General features: G+C 25.0%; 1 protein-coding gene across 6 annotated transcripts in view; it reads right to left on the bottom strand.

Annotated features, from left to right (window-relative positions):
- The window catches only part of LOC126900012 (dual specificity calcium/calmodulin-dependent 3',5'-cyclic nucleotide phosphodiesterase 1-like), a 196,000-nt gene that overhangs the window by 25,848 nt on the left and 146,692 nt on the right, over positions 1–23,460 (bottom strand). For 5 of the 6 annotated variants that reach the window (XM_050675354.1, XM_050675351.1, XM_050675350.1 and 2 more), the window contains 4 exons: positions 15,079–15,204; positions 13,257–13,431; positions 8,489–8,605; positions 5,212–5,313 (listed from right to left, as the gene is read on the bottom strand). In XM_050675354.1, the coding sequence (XP_050531311.1) occupies positions 5,212–5,313; positions 8,489–8,605; positions 13,257–13,431; positions 15,079–15,204 (520 nt within the window). The remainder of the gene's footprint in view (positions 1–5,211; positions 5,314–8,488; positions 8,606–13,256; positions 13,432–15,078; positions 15,205–23,460) is intronic. The other variant, XM_050675352.1, reaches the window with a different exon arrangement.

Genomic DNA, 23,460 nt, shown 5'->3' with positions numbered 1-23,460 from the left:
GTAGTCCTATATTTTCTAAAATTTGACAACGCCACCGAACAAACGACACGTGTCTACGACTTATACCTTTAGTATCCATATAAAACAGTAAAAATCCAGTTAAATCTTCCACATCCAGATTTGTTATGGCTATTACATTGTCATTGAAAACATTAATAAAACTATATAAAGCTGATAATGATTCTGTAATTATTGGTTTGAACGATAATAACCTATCCAAATGTACTGACGCTAATAGTCGTTGATTTTTAAACCGCTCCATGCGTCATCATAGTTGGTGGCAGAGAGTGGAGAAGATTATATTGTATTAAATGCGGGACCAGATAAACATGATAATAATAGAAAATATTTTAATAATAATAATTAATATTTATTAATATTTCTGGCAGAAACAAAAGAATCAAATCTATAATAGAACAAACGCCATTTTTCGGGATTACCTTCAAATTTAGTAAATCAACATTCGGTAAATAGGTGTTATATTGTGGTTGAGGCGTTATAGAAGTGGTCATACTATTTGTGGAAGTAGTTGGCGTTAATACTGAATTTATTTTAAAAATAATCGTCTCTATTACATCGGTAACTGGAGAATCAATACACTAGAATTCTTCGACCATAATTTCAAAACCGAAACTTCAATCACAAGGTGTTGGTGTTCGCGGAATTGCGTAATTTGGGTATCTAGTTGGTGCGAATTTCCAACTCAGACATTAGTGATACACTGCAACTTAAAAGATTTCTTCATCGATCTCGTATGTAATCATGCAACTTACTGAGTCTCTTGCACAAACGGTGGTGGTAGAGCAAGAGACGTTATCAGTCATAAAGATAAAAATCAATAAAGATGTAGCGAAACGCCCTCTTGTACTGCATATTCAATAGTTACACATAGCTATAGTATAAAGTATATTATTAATTTCTAAAGAGAGATTTTAATCAAAATCAATAATAAAAATCTAATGCAGGGTATGTCATAGTATCACCCACTGTTACTACATATAATATCAATTTACTTTTTACTATGTAATTAAAATATGTACTTCTATTATTAACAAAAAAATTACTACAACTTAAGAATTCATCCTTTATAATTAACTTAAATTTTAAAATACGAGATGCAGCAATGAAATAGTTATCTAGTATTTAAAACTCAATTTTTTGTTTCTTATATAATGTATTTATTTTTGCACTTTTCATATGGGATTAGTTGTAAAAATATGGAATTTTTGTTTTTATTTATCTAGTATTTCAAAAAAAAAAAAGTTTTCGCTCTACTTAATTAGATAGTAAACAAATGTTCTGTATTATTGATAAACTGCAAATTGCAGTGTTTCAAGTGACGCCCCTTTTTCTTGTATTTAACCATATAAGTATCTAGTCCTTCTAGAACATTCGATGCTTGTTGAGCCCTTTTTAATGCATAGAGACTACGGCCGCCGTCGCCTAAAGCGACGCGTCAAGAAGTCGTCATTTATTCGTTCAAGAGTCAGATAGTTCATAGGGGCGAACCTGAACGACTATCCACTGAATCTTTTATGTCATTTCACTGATTGAATCTTTTGTTTTATTAAATATTAACTCATTTAAGTGGTAAAATCATTTATAAGTGTAAATATAATAAATAGCAACTAATATTCAGACGCGTTATTGTTTCATTTTGACTACCGTACCATTCCTGGCACAACAAATGTAAAGTTTTTCAAAGAGGTAAGCTGTAGTAGACCAAGGATTTTGTGTGAGAGGCTCATGAATTTTAAGTATACATTTAATGTTTTACAATATAAAAAACCCAGTACAGGTGGGTCGCGGCACAGTGGTGTAGTGTTATAGTTGGATCAAGTATAATGATATCTGACAGTGATTAAAATCACTATAAAAAAAAACGTTTCGATGCAAATCTTTAGATAATGTTAAATTTTAAAAAAATTGGCGTTTTATTCCAAAAGCTACATGATCTGCTGGTTCCTTATTAATATCTCGATTAAGATAAAGTATGTCGAACGAAAAAGGGTTTATTAAAAAATATTATTTCTCAGAAAAAAATTGTGTGGATCCATACACTTTTCAATAAGTTATAGCATTATAAAGTTAAAAATGTAAAAAATAAAATCGAGAATTTTCACACGAAAATAGCATTCGGTAGCGATTTTCGCCGTGAAGACAAGTCCAGAGGTCAAATTTTTTTTTTAAATTAAAGTATATTACATTAGCATTAATTTAAGATATATATAAAAGTGTCAGACCTTCCGGAACATTTTCAAAAGTTAAGTTGAAAAAGTTCTACTTTATATATGCATTTTAAGCCACCCCACATATAGGGAAATGGTCTGATTTAAAAAAAAAGTATGTCCAATGAAAGATGTATATGAATACTACTTTTCATGAAAAAATTGTATTGATCCATACATTTTTTAAAAAGTTATAGCACTTTAAAGTAAAAAATGTAAATTATAAAATTGAGAATTTTCACACAAAAATAGCATTCGATAGCCATTTTCACCATGAAGACAAGTCCAGAGGTCAAATTTTTTTTTTCAAATTAAAGTATATTACATTAGCTTTAATTTAAGATATATAAATTTTAAAGGCAAAACATTTATTTGTGCTATTAAAATTATTAAATTATAATAAACGTTTATCGAACAGTAAAATTTTGACCGTAACCTAATAGAACAATAGAATCTATTTGAGGAACGTATACGTTCATTAAACAAACGATTAAAAAATAGGTCCATTAGACCGGACTGTCGATATTTTAAAGGATCAACGGTCTTTTTAGATGACCGTTCATTATTAACTTCAGATCAATTAGGACTGTGCCTATTTATACTTTGAAGTATAAGATCGATCCAAACCGAACCACGGTCTAGTTCAGTTCAGCACTATAAATTTTATGTTTTTACTTTTTAGACCTCAGTATTACTTTGAAATGTTGATCGTTAATAGTGTGATGGTAATTTTGTTTTATTAAGTTGTAGGTGTTATGTTATATATTTTTACTGGCACAATTTCAGAAGTAATGCTCATATTAGACAAGATGCTAATTATTTGTACTATTTTAAAGATATTATTGAAGTGTAACAATAGACTAAATACTAGACTGTTACGAACTCTATTATAATACGATTTTTGGTATCATAAATCCAATAATTAATTATTTGTGTATTTTTAAGTTTATTAATTTTATTTTAGCTGAATTAAGTAAGCTATAAAGTAATCAAGCTTTTTGAAATTTTTATTATTAAGATAATGTATATGTTTTAAATATGATAATTTTCATATTTTTTTATAATTTGATGTATTATTTTAGTAATGAAGTTTTTCAGCATTTAATTAAAGCGTGATTGTTATTTTATAGCACTTTTACTATATCAAGTTTTTCGGTAAAGGCTATTACATTATTTTTAGTTTGTGTAAACAATAGTAAGATAAATATAAAATAAAATTGATTATATTATTCATTGCATTTTCGCTAAAAAGTTTTATTAGTGATATTTTTTATGACTCGTGTGAATAATTAACTAAATTTTTTCACTTCTACTGTCATTTTATAAAAATTAAATAGCAATAGTGATGTAATAAATGAATATTTTCGAGATATTTTTATGGTACTGGTAATATTTTTCTATAGATTGTTACAGAAATTTACTAAAAAAATAGAACTAATAATAATTAGAATATTTAATCAAACTTACAATTTATTTGATTTAACGAATATTTATTGAAAATTTATGATATAATAATAATTATTTATTATTTAATTGATAGTAATATATTGAAAATAATAGCAAAAATTATTTTAAAAATATTTGAGTCAAAATTATTTTATGGGTTCTTAATGTTTCTGTATTTTTATGGCTTTTCAATGTTTTGCATTTCTATGGCGTCTTATTCAACAACTAAAAATAAAACCTCCCAAAAAAAAGCTTTAGTGTAGACGCAATCAAAAATGATTATCCGTAAAATAGGCTCAATTATACATTTGGTTACTGCTATATATAACTCTTAGGCTTTTTAAACTAGAAAATATAAAATTGGATAAATGTTAACTTTTATTTGAAGCAGACTATTTCTCCAACTTAGTTTGATTTAATTATTGAATGCTATATAGATAAATTCGTATGAGACTAATTTTATATTTGTTGGCCAATTCAGGACTATTTTACAATTATGTAAAAATTTTACATTATATTTAATATATTAAAAAAAAGTTAAAAAGAATATTCTCGTTTTTTGATAATAATTTTACGAATATTCCCGAAAATATATTAAAAAAATATTATTAGGGTACGGGATTAGAACCCGCGACCCAAGACGCCGTATGGACAAACCTTACCACTAGGCCACCGAGCACATATGATTCAGAATTCGATACACTTTTATTTAGGTCGATAACGTGATGTGCGGCTGAAGGATACACGGTACCGTGTCAACTTTGTATAATTTTTTGTATACTTTCTACATTTATTTTTTCTCGTAGTATAGTCTAAAAGATTTAATAAATGATTCTACTCTCAAATAATTTCCATTATAAAATGACATCATAAAAAGATGCATAACTATTTAAAAAATAGTTTATAAAACTTAAAAAGTTCTATAGTTTAATACTAAAAGAATACTATCGTATTAATTAGTCGAACCTATATTAAAAAGTAATTTTAATCGTTTATAAATTAACGTTTATCAATAATGTTTCTAACACTCAATAAATATCTAACATATTTCTAATGTTTTTAATAAGTAAATATTAATTTATATTAAGTAATTATCATTTTTTAATTGTTTGTGGTCATACATATCTAAACACCCAATTCATTTATGAGAGTATTTTATATGGTTATAAGTAATCTCTATTTGATATAATTTGAAAACTGCGGTGAATATAATTATTTTTTATAATAACTTTTAATTTTTAATACGCTCGAAGCATTAAATGTTTTTCAATTTTTCCTTTGTTTAAAAAAAATATATATATATATATATATATGTATAAAATAAAATTTAGGAATATATAATGTGATTTAGTGAAAGTATTCCCTTAATGTTGTAAAATAATAACTATTAGAGCTTAACAAGTTAAAAAACTACAGAAAGCCAGTCCAATGAAACAAAAATGTGTTAAAGCTTAACAAACAAGCTAGGCGTTTATTATACAGAAAAATAGGGATTTTTTTTACTAGTTTATGAACTATTGTATAATTTTATCACAACCTTGCCCAAATTGGTGTACGGAGACGTCGCTTTTGTCGTATTGCTGCTGTTGTGGACATGGTAGACTGCTGTTGGGTAAGCGAATCCGTCCGTTCATCATCCCTATATTCATCAGATATGCAATAACCGTAAGGTAGGTATAACAATCAAGTATATTAAATGAATAATTTCAATAAATGCATATATTTTTTATCGTAATAATTCTATTTCAATAGCTATATTTATGAAGCTGCGAAATTAAATATATGCATAATACGTCATTATAATAGTACATTTAAGGATGATAAACTAGTTTGTTATGTATGTAAATGTGCGTAACTAATACAGTAGATTTGAAATTCTATACATTATCGTATTGATTATATACGTAACATTTTTTTAAATTCATAATAATTCCATTAGTTGCAGTTCTAAAATTGCACAATAGTTATTTAGTTTTTAGATTAATTTTATGACTCAAAGATGCTGGCAGCATAACTACAAAATATTTAAAAAATAAAACGTTGACTTTAGGGCATACACATAATAAATATAAATTAAGGGTAATTTGTTATGTTCCTATTATTATTATTATTTTTAAGGCGGGTTAGTTAATTTTTAAGAGCTATATACTAATCAATTTTTCTTCATTTTACTTTTTTGATAGATAAGGACACGTGAATCTAGTAAGATAAACATTTTAAGTAGTAAATAATACTATTGTTCACTTAGCATATAAACGGGATAATCTTAAAAATTGTATTTCTTTAAAAATCATAAATTTTAAAACACCTAAATATAAAATATTTTATCAAGGGAATGGAATTCCCTGGAATCATTTATTGTTGCATTTTCAAATACTAATAAGTCAACTAATTTTTAGGAAACTTCAGTACTCTGTAGTTTTTGTAAGAAAATATAGTCGTAAAACTTTTGAAGTTCTAATAAAAGTACCATCTGTATAATATATTTAATATTTGAGACACAAACAAACAACTTTGATTAAGAGAAGACAGTGTTATAGTTATAAAATCAATACCAAATTATTTCCAATTATAACATTTCTAAAAATCACTATCATAAAATGATTCCAATGCGATTGTGCTCAATGAATGTTTAATTATTATAACCTTCATTGGTTGATGATAATTTTAAGATGGATTGAAGTTGTAATTTCAAATAATCATTTGGTAGCTAGAATACATTTTAATGAAAAAGGGGCAAATCCTTTTCCTATACTATGCTTATTAGATAGATATTTAAATCTGTAAAAATCCTCCCTAAAAATATTTATAATTAACAACTCTTAAGTCTTATTTAATTTGTATTTTTGAAGGAAGACTATTAAACACAAAATGGTGGTACTAAAATCCCTTTTCTTTATGTCAATATTGTTTGATCTAAAATGTAGGCATTAATAATTGAAATATAAAACTGTACCAATACAAAAAATGGTGAATTCTTATATAATTGTGTCATATTTTGTTTAATTTCCATGACAGTTTACATATGAATCGCTACGCAGAAAAGGAATAAATCTATAATTATCATTTTGAATTAGGAATTTGTAGATTCATAATTTTCTGTAAATGAGAAAATCTGATCAATCAAAAATCAAATATATCGTTTAAAAATAAAAATTTACTATAAAAAAATTACATATTCAAGTAATTTTTCATCTTAACTGAAAAATGAGTAAAAGTTGGATTTTACCTTGTCTGTATAGTCGACAAAAGAGATCGGGAAATTTTTTTTTTTCAATTTGTAGTTTGTAGGGTATATTATTTTTGATAATTTTAATAACTTTTGATCTAGCAAATATTTTGCTTATTTTTTTTTTAATTTTGATTACAATTTTCAATTATGATACAAGTATATTATTTATTAGTTGTCTCTAATAAGTAAACATTTTTTTGAATTTTTCAATATAGTATTTATTAAAAAAATATTTTTATGGATCGATAAGAATTTTATAATAATTACTTATTTAGTTACAAATATTTTAATGCATAGTGAGTATATAACGCGTGTGGAGTATGCATTATAAATATACTTAAGTGCAAGTTGTACGCGCCTGCACAATATACTCACTCAATGTATAAAAATTCCATACATTAAGTGAGTATATAGTTCCAAATATTGTATGGAAATTCTTGTAACTCAAAAAGTACTTATCCTAAAATTGTCATCAACTCATAATTTTTTATATCAAATCGTCTAAGAAAATTACTATTTTAAAATATTGAAAATATAAAGAAATTGTATTTTTACATTTTTCTTATTAGAAACAAATAATAAAAAACATGTTTTAAACAAAATCTAAGAAGAAAAAATTATTAAAAAAAAGAATTTCAACAAAATAATAATTGTATCAAAACTGATAATAAGCATATAATTACAGTAGAGTATAGTCATTATCAAAGGTTAAATTAACATCACCTTTGAAAATTTTTATTTAAACATTAAATATTATTTATATTAGAGATACTATTTTTTTCAATTATTACAAATTACAAAATGTGAAATTTTTTTTGGTGGTATCATACATGAAAATAATTCAATATTGACCATAGGAAAATATATTTTTACCAGTTACTTTAAGTATAAATATTAAATAAAATTATAGAAAAGACAGATGATTTTTTTTATTAGCTTTATTACGACCTTGAAGGTGAGTTGATCATAAAAGATTGACTTCATTAAAATTTCCTGAATAGTTGTTAACTAAACAACTTTAATGATAAAATTTTATATTTAATAGAGAAACCTAGTTTAATTTGAATGTTAAAAAAATATTTTTTTGTTTTAAATATGAACAAAAAAAAATTATTATAAATTATAATTATTACATTTGTAATATTACAGTTTTTATAAATAAGTATTATGAATTCTATCAAATGTTATACACAAACCCAGCAATAGGCTGTTAAAAACATTTTTTAGTTGTAAGTGCTACAACATTAATTTGTTAATTGTTCATTTTACAATTGATTCTTTTAAGTGTTCTTTGTCAACTTGTTGCACCAAAATAAAACTACTCCAAAAGTACATTATCAAAATTAATAATTCATAAAGAAGAAAAGTTTAACAAGCAAACTTCACAATATTCTTAAAAAAAATCGATAGTCATTTTTTTTATTGAGATAGACCGTATAAAAGAACAACTATGATGATGCTATTTATAAAATAATTTTATCATCATATAAGTTGTTAACATGTTCCAATTAAAAAAAAATAAGAATTCAAATTTCTATACACTCTAAAAAATGACTTATTGTTTAAGTAAAAATTAGCTTACTTTGGATCTTCATCCGTAAATGCAGTTTCCAACACTTTGGCCGCGAAAAACAAGTTTTTATGTAATACTTCAGCTGATATTTGTCCTTTTCTCAGTTGCCTCAGTAAACATCGTAACCTGTAAAATGAATATAATTATTTTATCGGATAAATTAGTAATCAGTTTTAATTCATTTTTATATCTATATTTTATCTATTTACTAAATGATTAATTAAGTAAAATTATGTCAAAAAGTAGGCTTACGTGAAGTTCATTAATTTTTTTTTCTATTAAACTTCAAATATAGATTTAAAGTTAGAATCATTAATATTTCTTATAATGTTTAACTTTATCTAGTTTGAAATTATTGAAAGAATATTATTTTTTAGTTTTAGCGTATTATGTATAAGATTATTTAAAATGTAATAGTTAAAGTGTCGCTAGGTTAATTATGCTTCAAGGCAACTTTCATTAAGAGGCTTTCTTGAAAGGAAAGCGTAGATTTTATGATTTATTTTTTTAACAACTTTAAATTTAAATATCAAATTCACAAAAATGGTTAATCATAAATTTAGAGTAATAGTTTAATGAGACTTTTTGGAAGTCTGATAAGTTTGTTTTTTAAAGGTAGTATAAAGAAATTGCAATATATTTCTCTAGAGCAATTTATTGATAAAAACATATTTTACTGTCTCAAATTCTTGTTAGTTTGCCTTGAAGGTATATTAATGAGGAACAATTTGTTAAATTTGTCTTCGCTAACATAAATATTAAATATATGTTTATATTTATGCATAGGACTCTTATTGAAAATACCTACATTGTGTTGACTTTGAAGACTTTTGAATAGTTTCTGTTTAAATTATACCCTTATTCAATACAGTTAAATATGTTCAAACGAAGACCACATTATACTTTATGTGAGCCAAGCTTTTAAAGTAAACGTTTTAATAAGCCATTAGAAGTTTCTCAGGAATGGAGGCTTATAAAATAACTATAAAATGGTAATTACAATACGATAAAAGTGGTGTGCTTATATTGATGCCGTTAAGTTTTCTGAACAATATAAATGCAAATATATTTTTTTATTAAAATTTGTTTTATCACATGTTGTTAGATATTGAGTAATGTATTTTAATAACTGAGCTTTACTAATTTAATAATTATTGCAAGATTTACATTTTTTAAAAACTTATTGCCCAAGTTTTGAAATGAAATTTGGTCATAGTATGGTGTTATAAAGAGTTGTAATCAGTGTTTTGAAAAAGTTAATGAATGGATTTTCGTTAATTTAAAATATTTCTCGGAACTCTCCCTTATAAAAGTTGAAATGGTAAAACGAAACTATGGTCCACAGCGAAGCGTAAAACCAAGAGAAATTAAAGATAAACTAATTACATTCAAACAGTTTTCTTAACGTAAAATTAGCAAATTAAATTTTTTATTCACTAACTATTATTATTAAAAATTATATTGATCAACAATAATCCACACAATAATTTAAATACTTTAAAAATATAATATTTTTAAATATTCTATTATAAATTTTTATGGGACATGAATTTAACACTGATTCATTGCCTACTTAATAGATATAAGAAATAAAAAAACTAATAATTGTCTACATTTAATATTGTTGGGTAAATTCATAAAACTTATATTTCATATTTGTATTTAAGTGCATAATATAATAAGAGTTTATTTGCATGTCTATGCAAATCAGTTTTCTGATTATAAAAATTTTTATTATATGTTAAATCATTTATTATTAAATAACATTATAATGGTGTAATTTGATGCGCATTTTTTATCAGTTAATATTATACTATTTTCTTTATATTTTATTTGATTTAAAAACTTGCTAGAATAAACTAATGATAAGTACTTAATATACGTAATTTCTTTTAAGATTTCTCAAGAGTGTCTGTTAATTATTTATTCTTTTATGTTTCAAAGAAGTATACAAGTAAATTTAATGAATTGTTACATACACTGTAGTAAGGTAAATAATATGTTAATAAATATTAGTGTAAGATATTTTCTGATTTTCAAATTAAATTCTTTGAGTTTCGGTCTACCAACCAATCTACATTTATAGTCTTCTCGTTAATTTATTAATACTTTTTTTACACATATAGAAAATAATACTAAACGAACATTTTCAAAACTCTCGTAGGATTACTTGGTATGTACACCACTTCTATATGAATATATCATAACATATATATTTTTCGTTTAAAAATAAATAAATAATTTTTACAAGGCGATAGATAATTTGCGTTGACCAATCAATTTTTCCTAGATAATAAATAATATAGAGAATTTTTCAATACATTTTTTAATACTATAATTTAATTCTTCAATTCTACTTCTCATTCAATTCTTGATTTACGAGTGAGAATTTCATTTTATTAGTACAGTAATCGGGGTAAAAGTGTATATATTATTTTCTAGCGCATATAATTTGCTGTATATGATAGCTATTAACTATTTTGTTTTTAGCTAGAATAACTATGAAAAAATACAAACTAAATATGAACAATGAGATTTAAATTTATTTAATGATTAAGGAACTGAAACAAAATGAAAAATTAAAGCGTACTTTTACCCCATTGATGGAGTAAGACTCTAGTTAGTATTGATTAAGTTTAATGAGCAAATAAATAAACAAATAAATGTATTATCAGTTTTTTTTTTACTCGAAATAAGAAAATAATTACAAAGTTTATTGAATTAAGTAATATTGAAATTTGTCATAATACACTCGTCACTATCGCAATATGAAATAACAGTGTGCTACTCGTGTGCACAATAATGGTTTTACATTTAATTTTTTCATTAAAGATTATTAACACTTTTATCTATAAATTATATGCTTAAAATAACATGATTGTTTTTAAATAAATAACTTGGAGAAATATTTAACAAACGCATACTGTCGTTTAATTATATTATATTACAGACGATTCAGTCATGACTCAATTATTAGTCACCTTTAAAAATCACTCTTTAAGAAATTTATAAATTATACTTGTCAACTCTTTCTACTTTTATCTTAATAAATAAACACAATGTGTCAACCCTAGTCTTAAATGTAAAAACAAACTATATTAACATTATATTAAAATGATTTGTATATTATTCACATGTATTAATTTATATATTTCATATTTTATGCTTACTTATCAATAAACGATAACATTACAATAATGACACAATGATGATTGTCCGGGGATACAAAATACTATAAAAGGCAGTGTAATCCTCCTCAGTCAGTGCTGAGGGCTTGAGGGAGTTTGTCTCCAGATATTCAAGGGACTGTTCTAATCGCGTTCTCGACATCGATACGTTAAGTTTGTAATCATCATTGTTAAAATTCTCACGGGTTAATTTATGAACTAAACATTTGAGTTCGTGTTATTTTGTTATTACTTGATACTATTAAAAGTTATTATAAGAACAGAGAAAATTATCAGGTAAGATATCAAATAAATAAGAGTCAATACTTATATTATCTTATAACTCAATTATTTAGAATTAATAATCTGAGTACAGAACTATAAAACAATAGATAAAATATTTATATTAATCTTTATACTTCAATTAATTATTACTGACTAGTTCGTACCTTATACATAATAACATTACATGGTATTCGTAAGATGTCCCCCCCTCTTCGTTGCCTCAGTGTATTATTACAGGTATTTACTAGTTGGATCATTTATAATATCTCTATAAGAGGAACCTTAATTATTTCTTTTTATATCTACTTGTCTTTATTGTTCTAACCCTTCGGACTCTACAACCCCGATAGAACCTCGTTGCTCACCAATTGATCAAATCCCCAAACATACCCAAACTTGGTCAATATATACACAATACATATCAACCTCATTTTTGTATTATTACAAATTCAATATCATAATATTTAATTATAATAAGTGAAAAAAGTAATTTAGGAGTAATATTAATAAAAAAAAAACAATTATAAAAATTATTGAATCAATTATTAAAATTAGATAAAATATTGTTAAAACTTATTTTATTTCAAAACAAGTAAAAAGTTTATTCTTTTAAAGTAACAATGCACTTTTATCCCAAATGAAATTTTTTCTTTGAATTTGATACTAAAAAAAAAGTAGGCTAAAGTAATATTATGTGATTACATAATAATAAACAATATTATAAATCTAATAAAAAAAATTTAAGTTTTATAAACTTAAAACAGTATTCTTAAACAATGAAATATATCATAGAAGTATAAAAAATTTTCATAATCATTGCAATGATTTCAATTTTAGCTCTATGATTTTGCAACGACTAAAAACTTGTTAAAATGGTTTAAGATTTAATATAACCTACCATTGGTTGATAACTATAAAATTAAATGATTTATGTAAATTTTGTACTTTTACCCCGTTCAATATTTATGTAAGGTCCATCTCTTTTACTATTTAAGGGTGTCAAGTTAGATTTGTTAAATGTGACATGTATATTAAACTAGTATACTATTTAGAAAATGATTGATCAATAACAATATTTAAAAAAGTATTGAAAATTATTAACACTAAATATAGGTTGGGGTTGGAGAGCGGGTAATAAATATTTTTATTACTGAGCTACTTCAGCTGCGCTCTTTTAACCATAAATGAAAATATTCATAACTTCCAGAATTCAAAAACTATCATCCATTAATAATATAATTAATTAGATAATTTTAATTAATAGGCTAGCATTCACTGAACAATTTATTTTAAATTCGTTTTGTCACACTTTTTAATTATTTTACCTGAGAGCAGCTTTGTCTATGGCTTCTGTCGTATCAATCGATGGCAAAGCATCTATACTTAAATCTACGTCGTCCAATATGGCTTCGGCTTCTTTGGATAGTGGCATATTATAATCGTCAGAGTATGTGTGCTTTTTTTGGCTACTTCGGCGAACAATTGTCAAAGCTCCTTGTTCTATTAAAATGTAAATTTAACATAAATAATTAAGGCAATTTTAAATATAAATGATAAAATAAAAATAATTTTTTCTTTCTAATTTTTCTGTCTTAATACTTAAATTTAAAATTGAAAAGATCACTTGAATCGATCAATACGAAAATTTTACAAACAAGTCCTGATATTCAAATTTTGTTGTATGATTATTTATTAGTGGTGTAAACTAGGTGAATGCGCAAAATAGACCTTTTGGTATGAATGCATTGGCAGTTCATACTTACCTCTCTAACAACTATAACTTGTTGAAACAAAAAAATATGGTATAACTAAATTTTTTAAAAGTAATTACTTAATAAATGTAAATTCCTGCACTTTTCTAAAATTTTTATTATTTTCATTGTTTCTACACAAAATTATAATTTAAATATATTATGTTGATATTAATATTTTAAATTCATATGTTTTAAACATTATTTTAATTTGAAAAATCAAGGAAGAAATATAAATAAAAATTCATTTTTATTTAAAAGTAATATGGAAAATTAGCATCTTTCAATGTAAAAATGTTAAGAACAAAATGTAAATAATAATTTTGGTATAAAAAAATGCAGGTTTTTCGTTGTATTTTTTAAATGCATTGGTAAAAAGTAAAAAATTTTTGGCAGTCATCGTTGTGCATAGTTGGTAGTGTAAATAAAAGTTTGTGTGTCTTTTTAGAAAATTTCAATTGTTTTTTAAACATTTTATTTTCAATATTATAAATTAATATGTTTTGTTCTCATGTATTTTTTTTTGCATTTAATTAATAGTAGTAAGGTTTAACGGAGTGACAAAACATTAGGAAATTTAAAATGATTTTCCATGAAAATTAAGAGATAATTTTTTTTAGCTTCGATGCGTAGGTGTTTTTTTTTTTGTGCTTGATATGTCAATAAATTCGCTCCTACTGGATCGATTTTGCTTAACGATTATAAAACCTATCTATTTGAAGCTATCAGTGCCATAATTTTGTGTTTTCATTCAAGATTAAAACGGAAGCTTAAATATTTATTTGAAAACTAAACAGAATTTTTTTTTCGAGTATTTAAAATTTAGTTCTATAAATTCAATAAGCAAACGTGTTGAAATATATATGAATAACATACTACAACAGTATTAAAGTATTACTGTATGATATTTATAAGTAATATAAATTTGTTGATTTTTGTTTTAGTTGGTTAGTATTAGATCTCTGTACCAGATACGTTTTAGGCGTTTGGTTGTTTGGAAATTTTATATCATCAAGTTCGGATGATTTAACAGTTTTTTATGATATCTTAAGAAGAGCAATGTTCCAGATTCCTTTATATTTTTTGTATTTAGTTCGCTATGCAGCTGATTATTAGTTACTAATCAAGGATTGGTTGAAGTAAACTTTTATATATTGCAAGATAGTCCCATAAATGAAGATCAGAAAAAAGTGAAGTTCTTATTATATAATTATATACAGAATGATAAAATAAACTATATACTGATAATAGAATAATTTTTTCATGGCTTTTATTTATATCCGTAGAAGAGCGGTAATCATACTGTTTCGAACTATTTGAGTTTCATAATACTTCAATAGTAATTATCATTTAATCATTACTGATAAAACAAATGCGAATTAAGATAATAACTTACTCGTTGATTGTGAGTCATCATCTTTTCGGGAATGATCTTGTGAGCCGGCGCTTTCGTCTGATTCAACAAAAACTGCATCATCTTTTTTACTAGTACCGTTATCATCAGGATCGGGAGGACTTGCCACTGAAACGACAAAAATTGTACCATAAAGTTAAATAAAGGTTGAAAAAATAATCTTCTTACAGAAAATGTTGTACATTTTTTTATTTATTTTACATATAGCGAGTTTTAATAATTAGCTCACGATCAGCACCTAAAAAATCTTTATGAACACAAACATGTCATAGTATGCTATTAATTTTAATAAATCTGTATAATAACTAGAATTTGTGTGATAAATTTTTACAAAAAAGATAATTATAAATTAATTTTAATTTTCATAGAATATGCATACCATGGTATGTTATTATTAGAGTTAGCAAGATGCCGATTGACTAAGAGATTATATTCTGATCAAACATAAAAAAATTAAAAACTATATTTATAATTATTATACAACGCGGACTTTTTGTGCAATATAGTCGTGATTTTATGAAAGTTCTTGTTTTTATTTTCCAACTTGAGCAGTAACGCGTTAAAAAATTAGAAGTTATGTTAGTTTAACATTTTAACTTACCTAGACAAATATATAAGTAATTTTGGTAATTTTTAATTAATTAGTAATCATAGTAACGGGAGGTAATAGAAGAGTATATCTCTCTACTACTTAACGTTCCAAAATTTATTTGAAACTTCCTATACAAAATTTCATAATTCGCCACTGGTATTTAGTAATTAATGGATTATTAGTATTGTAAACATGGAAATGTTTTGGAGAGAGATAAATGAAATGATACAAGATATTCTTGGTAATGAGGATACGATGACAAGTCAAGGTATGAATGGACATGTCAGTAATGATAAGAGAGGATATGAAAAAGTATATAGAGGGTATGATTTTAGTGATAAGATTGAATGAAAAGTATTCAGAGTGATCGGTTTATCTTAAACCTCTCGATTATTCGCTAAATGAATACAATATTGAAAAAAAAAAACGTTTGATTTTTTTTAGATACATATATTTCTTGATATATTAGCTGTTAATTACTTTTAAGATCAAACCTTATAACGTAAAGGGGTATCAACTTGATTTTAGCTTCGATGCGAAGCTAAGATGATATTAATTTTACTATTAATTTTTATTTATTTTTTTTGTGTCTGTTACCACTTTTTCGCAGATCTCGTCGAATCGATTTCTTTCAACGATACGTCAAAAGATCACAAATTGTATCTAGTCGAACTCTTAAAAATTGAAAAAATTTCCCTCTTTCCACATAAATGGGGAAAAACTCCAAAAAAATTATAATTTTAATAATTGCTAATTTTTTACATTTTTTCAATTTTATTTTATTTAAAACTACCATACATTTTTTAAAAATGTATGGATCAATATAATTTTTTTTTAATAGATATATTAGGTATTTACCTATCGTTTAGTATATATATTTTTTTAATCTGACCCTTCACCTGCCCACAGGGCGGAATTCAAAATGACAAATTTTTCAACATAACTTTTGAAAGTGTTCCGAAAATATTGACACTTTTATATATATCTTAAACCAAAGCTTATGTAATTTAAAAAGAAAATTAAACTTTTATTCGTCTTCATGGTGAAAATGGCTACATAAAAATATTCTATTTTAGTGTTAAAATTCTCGATTTTGTACTTTATTTTATTTTAAAATTTCTTACAAAAGTTTTTATGTTTGAAAAAAATTTTTTACTCATTTGATTTTAATCTCATTTAGATTAAATAACTTTAATGAATATCAAGGACCCCTTCAATATCGTCTCGTTTGTTCTGTGTGATCTGTAGTCTAGTTAAAGATATTACCCTCAAATAATGAAAAAATGTTCACTTTATTATCAATCAGTTACTTAGGTCACATTCTTCATATAGACAATTAAAACTATTCATTTCTAATATTATTAAAGTATTTATTGTTGGATTAGGTTTGATATAATAAAAAATTTCAACTGCAAAATTAAATTATTTTACTTTGTAATTTATTCATTTTTTAAACTTTATTTGAGTGTGTTACCACAAGTCTATAATATTCCAATTTTTTCTATAACATTATGCTATATATCATAAAATTAAAATTTTTTTTTTTACCTCATCTGAATTTAACAAAAAAATTTTACAATTATAATCATATTTTAATTCACACTCAATTGAGTAGTTTTGATTGGTTTTTTAAATAGATAATTAAAATTAATTAAGTTTTGAATATTTCAATTGTAGAATCTTTTTAAACACCAAAAGTTAGTTAGAAATAATTACTATGATTTATATTTAAGCAATCTATTAGAATAAAAATGAAAAATAAATATTGAGCTTTTCTGATAAATTTACAGTAAATAGTAATTATACAATTTCCTGGCTGCATATTAATCTTAACAATACTATTTTTCTATTTCTCATAAAATTTTCTATTTTATAATGTATATTTAAAACTTGAAATTGAGCTAAAAGTTATGGTAACAAATTCAGCTTTTTTTTATAATAAACTTTCAAAAAATTAACTTTAAAAGACCAAAAAAATAGGTTAAAAATTTTGCACTAATTATTTTTTACATATTAAAAATCAAAATCTGTAATAATTTAAAAACAATTTTTTTAGCGTATTAATTATTTAAGAAATATTAATCATTTCTATGTAATATCTTGGTGTTTAAATAGTTGACACAATTGAAATACTTAGAACTATGACCCTTAAAGTTATATCCTATAGTGTTTAAATAATTAGTAATAACATACAAAATATGTAAATAATGTATATTTTTGACTCTGATGAAAATATTGCAGACCACTTATTCATAATTAACAACAAATTATTATCTAAAAAGTTTTGCGTCAAGCCCTTCAATTTTTATACATGTTTGCTATAAATGTAATAACTACTTTGTAATTTTTTATAAATTCTCCGAAAAAATTTTAATACTTATTTATTCAATATCAATCTCATACTAATATAACTGCTATAATAAATATTTATTCATATATATATTATACTTCTAAATCAAAAAACTACTAATTAGGAATAATAAAGGAAATAGGGTTCATTTTGCTTTTGGTATAATCCACCATCATGTTGATTGATTAGTGAAGTGTTAATTAAGTACTTTCAAATAATTCCTTCTAAAAATTAAAAACAATCTACAGATTTGCATCGAACCGTTTCTTATGATAGTGTTTTTAATCACTGCCAGTTATCATCTATACTTGTTCCAACCATCCCATGTGCATAATGTGCCGCGGCCCCACTGTGCTACCTTTTTTTTAAGCGGTAACATACATATTTAAGTAGCTTATAAGATAGAAAATAATTTAATTAATAAAATGACTGTCGATAGCAAATTTTGGGCTAGTACTTTGGATGTTCTTCTTACTTTTATATCTAAGTGGAACGAAGAGTACAACCGGGGTATGACTGGTGATAAAATAGCAGCACCCACTCCTTACCTCCAGTCTATACTTTAAATTGTTAATAACTTTTGCAATACTGATCCAAATGAGTTATGAAACAGATAATGTTATCGATCAGATATTATCACCTTAATTACATAATTTCCTATTTTATAAGCTGGCCAAATATGTATGTTGCCCATTAAGAAAAATAAAGTTGATATCCCATTAAGTTATAAGGCATGATTTTAAAAATTAATTATTCGCTGATTAATCAAAAATTATATTTAAATAATAACAATCAAAAATTGTTTTTCTAATATTGTATTTTGTGAGTAATGTAGTGGTNTTATATTTAAATAATAACAATCAAAAATTGTTTTTCTAATATTGTATTTTGTGAGTAATGTTATGATTAACCGATCACTCTGTGTATGATGTTTGACAGTGATTAAAATAACCAATATAAAAACACATCGATACAAATTGTAAGTTAGTGTTTAATTTTTAGAAGGAATTATTTGAAAATACTTAAACTAATTAACACTTTAAATGTTAATCTCGTCATTTTGGCTCTTTCTGAGTCCTCCCGTTGGGTATACTGGTTAGTCCCAATTTCTCCAGTTAGTGAACCATTAAAGAGGTAGGTATTAGACCCGTCCGCACGGTCTAAATCAATAGTAGCAGACAAGAGAGTGACTTCCGTCAGCCACCAGCACAACTACTTTTCACTTTGCCCACTAAAGAGCGGTTAAGCCCAAAACTAGTTAGCACCCACTCTAACTGTTAAGACCGAATAAAGGACCAGCAGTTCAATTTTGAGTCATACACACACACACAATTTTAAAAATACGGCGGATATGAAGAATTTACACCAAGTACAATATAACTGTTTTTAACACAACCAAGTACAGGTTTAAAACAGTTATATTTTATTTACCGAGAGTAAGAAATACAAAATCAAATATAATAAAAAAATGTAACACAATATAAAATTAATCCCGTTTGAAATACTAGTTTCACGCGCTACAATGTGTAACCGTACACAAGACGTTCTTTGTTAGGAACGTCCGTCCCCCATTACTTTACTCGTTTTCCTTTATATATTGTTGTTCCCACAATTTTTAATTTGTTTACCCTGCATTCTTCCATTATGTGATATTATTATTATTATTTTACTTAAGAGTTTGAAATTGCTTACTAAAGTGTTAAAAATCTTATAATTTGCTAATACGGAAAATTATTTAATACCTTTTTAGCTATTTACTATAATGAATAAATAAATACTATAAAAATTAAATTAAGCATGAAGTTGATATTCAACATTAGCTTCGATACGAAGCTGAGAGGGTTTTTTATATTGTATTTTAATAAGCTAAAAAATGTTCTAATTAGGATAATGTCTGGATAGAATACATCCTCGGTAGTCCACACCTGTCGTATGAACCAAATAAAATGGACATAGCAGTGCTTCTAGTACTAAGTGTAGATGAACAAAGTTATCTACACTTGGCTAATCACCAATCCTTAGAAATAGGGTTTAGGCTGTCATGTAGAAGGCAAGGGAAAACCATCACATTAACATTCCTAGTTAGGTAACTACTATTTTGTTTTCTAAAATGGATTCTCGCAGAGTAAAAATTTTGTCCAGACGTAAAATAACTCCCTGTTCGGATGGGAGCTACCCTGCAGAATACATGTGATAGGAACAAAACGCAGAGATAATAGTATATATTTATTCATTTATTATACTTATAAATAATAAAACTTGTAATGTGGATGTAATTAAGGAATACTTTTGGAATAATTCCTTCTAAAAATTAAACAATATGTATAAATATGCATTGAAGCGTTTTTCATTATAGTGATTTTTATCACTATTGTTAAGATATACTTGTATTAAATATACTAAATCCCCACTATGCTAGAACTGTATTGGGTTTATTATTATATGCTAGTCAAACATGAATGTTGCCATTAAAAAAAAAAATTATAATATATTTAACTAAAAATTAACAAAAAAGATTTTTGTAACATAAATATCAATTTAAGAGAAATGGATCAGAATGGTTATCGATTGACTATTAAAATAATCGCTCTGTATTTATCATGAGCTATTTTTTGAAAAAGAGATATTTAATATTGAATTATCACTTAAATAATTTTGAATTTATATTTTTTGTAAACAACAAAAGAGACTTTGAAATATTAAATATTAAAGATCACTTTTCAAATATTAAAGATGAGTTTTTTATGAAATCTTTTAATCTAAAAATATATTCAATTAAACAATAATTATTTATCAGAATATTTTTTTACATAATATGACCATTATCACATCCCTGAAATACTTATAAAATCGAACAAAAACAGGTATAATATAACTTTTTTTATTATAGTCAATAAAAATATGATTTTCTAAATTTGAGACAACTTCAAAATACCATTGGAAAATGAATTTTTTTTTTGATTTTAAGAAAATGAAGCACTCATTTAAGTGTAAAAAAAATTAAAGAAGTACTTGATATAAAGACATTTTGTAGATTACGAAGATTATACTGACACAAAATTTAGATAAGATAAATGGTAAGAAAACATATAGTATTCTTATTAAAAATTTTATACTAAATTTCTTTATATGTTACGTTAATCGTTATTTTTTTGGCTATAATTTTACTATCACTTTACTATATACTAAAATTTGATATTTTACGAATAGGTTTGTCTTTATATAAAAATAAAATAAAAACAATGTTTTGTTTTATAAACTTATAAGCATTGGTACACAGAAAATACCGAATTTCACGGGTGAAGTAATTCACGTCATAAAATAGTCAAACCCATCGTCTCTGTTTTATATGACGCATCACATAAAACATATTCTTTCTTCATGACAAAAAAATATTGAAAAAATAATATTGATATGTATCTAGTTTAAGGATATGTTAGAGGCGTATTCATTAAGCATACGGGTTTCAATAGCGAATTTTTCATAAGACAATGATGTTCTACTCTATTCTAAGTTTTTTAGTGTACACATAACAGTATATTTTCTATAAAGGAATTTTAACTGTTAAGTACAGTTTTATTTTCTTATATAATAGTAAAATTCCTTCTACTCAATTAAACTTTGATGACGAAAACGACAATATTAAAAAATATATATTTAAACAAAATAAATTTCTCACAAAGAAATTGAATTTTTATGGAAATCTTTATTATAATACTACCCGTATAGGCCCGTTCACATTCATTATTGCACTATAATCATTAGATTTGTTAGGTAAAGAGTAGCAATCACTTCGTCTTCATACCTCGCACTGGCATGTGACCAGTTTGATTATGTCTGTACGTTGTCAACCGTCATTGTTTCAATAACGAACATCTGTAATTTTCTATATTATTCCGGCTTGTCTTTACACATTAGTGTACACTTTTCTCTCGTGTTTTAACTTTGATTAATACACCGCTTACAATTTTCGATTACTTTTACTACCGATACCTCGTCAAGTCTTATCACCATTCGTTTGGTCAATCTTTGCGTCGAAATTTGTGTTTTTCGTTATTTATTTAATAGCTTTTGAAAATTGCTTTCAACTTTTGTACTCTTGTCACATACATTTATAAATATTCGTGGCAATCCATCTTACATTTGTAATGATATACATAGTATATCATTATTGTTTTATTTAAGACTTCAATTAATCGATCACATAAAGTGAAATGTATACCAATAAAAATAAGATATTTATATGTACCTTTAAAATGATTAAATATACTAATGAAATTTTGTAGAAAAAAACATATATTAATTATATAAAACAAACAGGAAACAATAAAAAATATGTAATGGTACCACATAAAATGTAGGGTAATAAACTATGTCTAAAATATTATGTAAGATATGACAGTATTTTATAATATAGAGATCATTATTGACGAAAATGTAATAAATAGCATGTAGTCAATTACGATTAATAAAGAAATAACAGTAGCGTCGGGGATTACTTCTTGCCTTTGAACTAACTATCAAATTTAATATAAAAAGCCCAAAATAATGAGCATTCTGGCTCAGATGTCACTCTGATGGTAGTCAGATGCGGTCAGATATTCACAGAGGTACTCACTACGCTCAACCATTCCACACCTTCATAACGAAATATATGCGAGAGGTGATCCACCGTCTCTATAATTATATTTATACAAGAACACAATATTTATTTATTTTAGCGTGTCATTATCAAAAGTATCATTATCAGGAAACTAATAATTTCACCAAAAATATATAAGGTTTATAAATTAATTGTATGAGTACATAGATTAAGTAGACGTACAGGAAAATCAAGTGATCATCAATAATAAGAAATATACCAAGTAAATTTAATAAATCGATAATGTTTGTACAGAGTTACTTGGCAGAGTTATATCATTGATACGTGTCTATTTCAGGAGATAGGTTAGAGGTTCATATGTATAGCCACCATACCACTCTGGATAGACACACCAGGATACTCAATCCCGCCTATCATCGATAACCGTCAAAACTCGTGGAATTATTGATATTAATGAAATGACAATTAATCACAATAAATCCCATATTAATAGAATAAAGATTACTTTATTTTTCTATCTTCTTCTATTTTTCTTACAGACCCTCGTACTCATACCCCGAATCATAATATTATTAATACAATAAAAATAGTAGCTCAACATCCCAACCCAAAAACATTATTTATTTATTTCATTCGTTGTCTTTTTAAATTACTACAAGTGGCGCCCAACAATAGACTTAGTTAAATTTTACTAAGAGTTTAATATAAAAAATATTCACAAAATTAAAATATTTGAATTTTTTTTCTTAATAAGAGAATTACTAACCTTTAAATATCTTAAAACATTTTTTGTATTGAAAATTTCGTCTTAAAATAGAA

The sequence above is a fragment of the Daktulosphaira vitifoliae genome, unplaced genomic scaffold, assembly GCF_025091365.1.
Source record: "Daktulosphaira vitifoliae isolate Bord-2020 unplaced genomic scaffold, ASM2509136v1 Scaffold_2, whole genome shotgun sequence".
Lineage (NCBI taxonomy): Eukaryota > Metazoa > Arthropoda > Insecta > Hemiptera > Phylloxeridae > Daktulosphaira > Daktulosphaira vitifoliae.
This window is presented reverse-complemented; position numbering and strand designations above follow the sequence as displayed.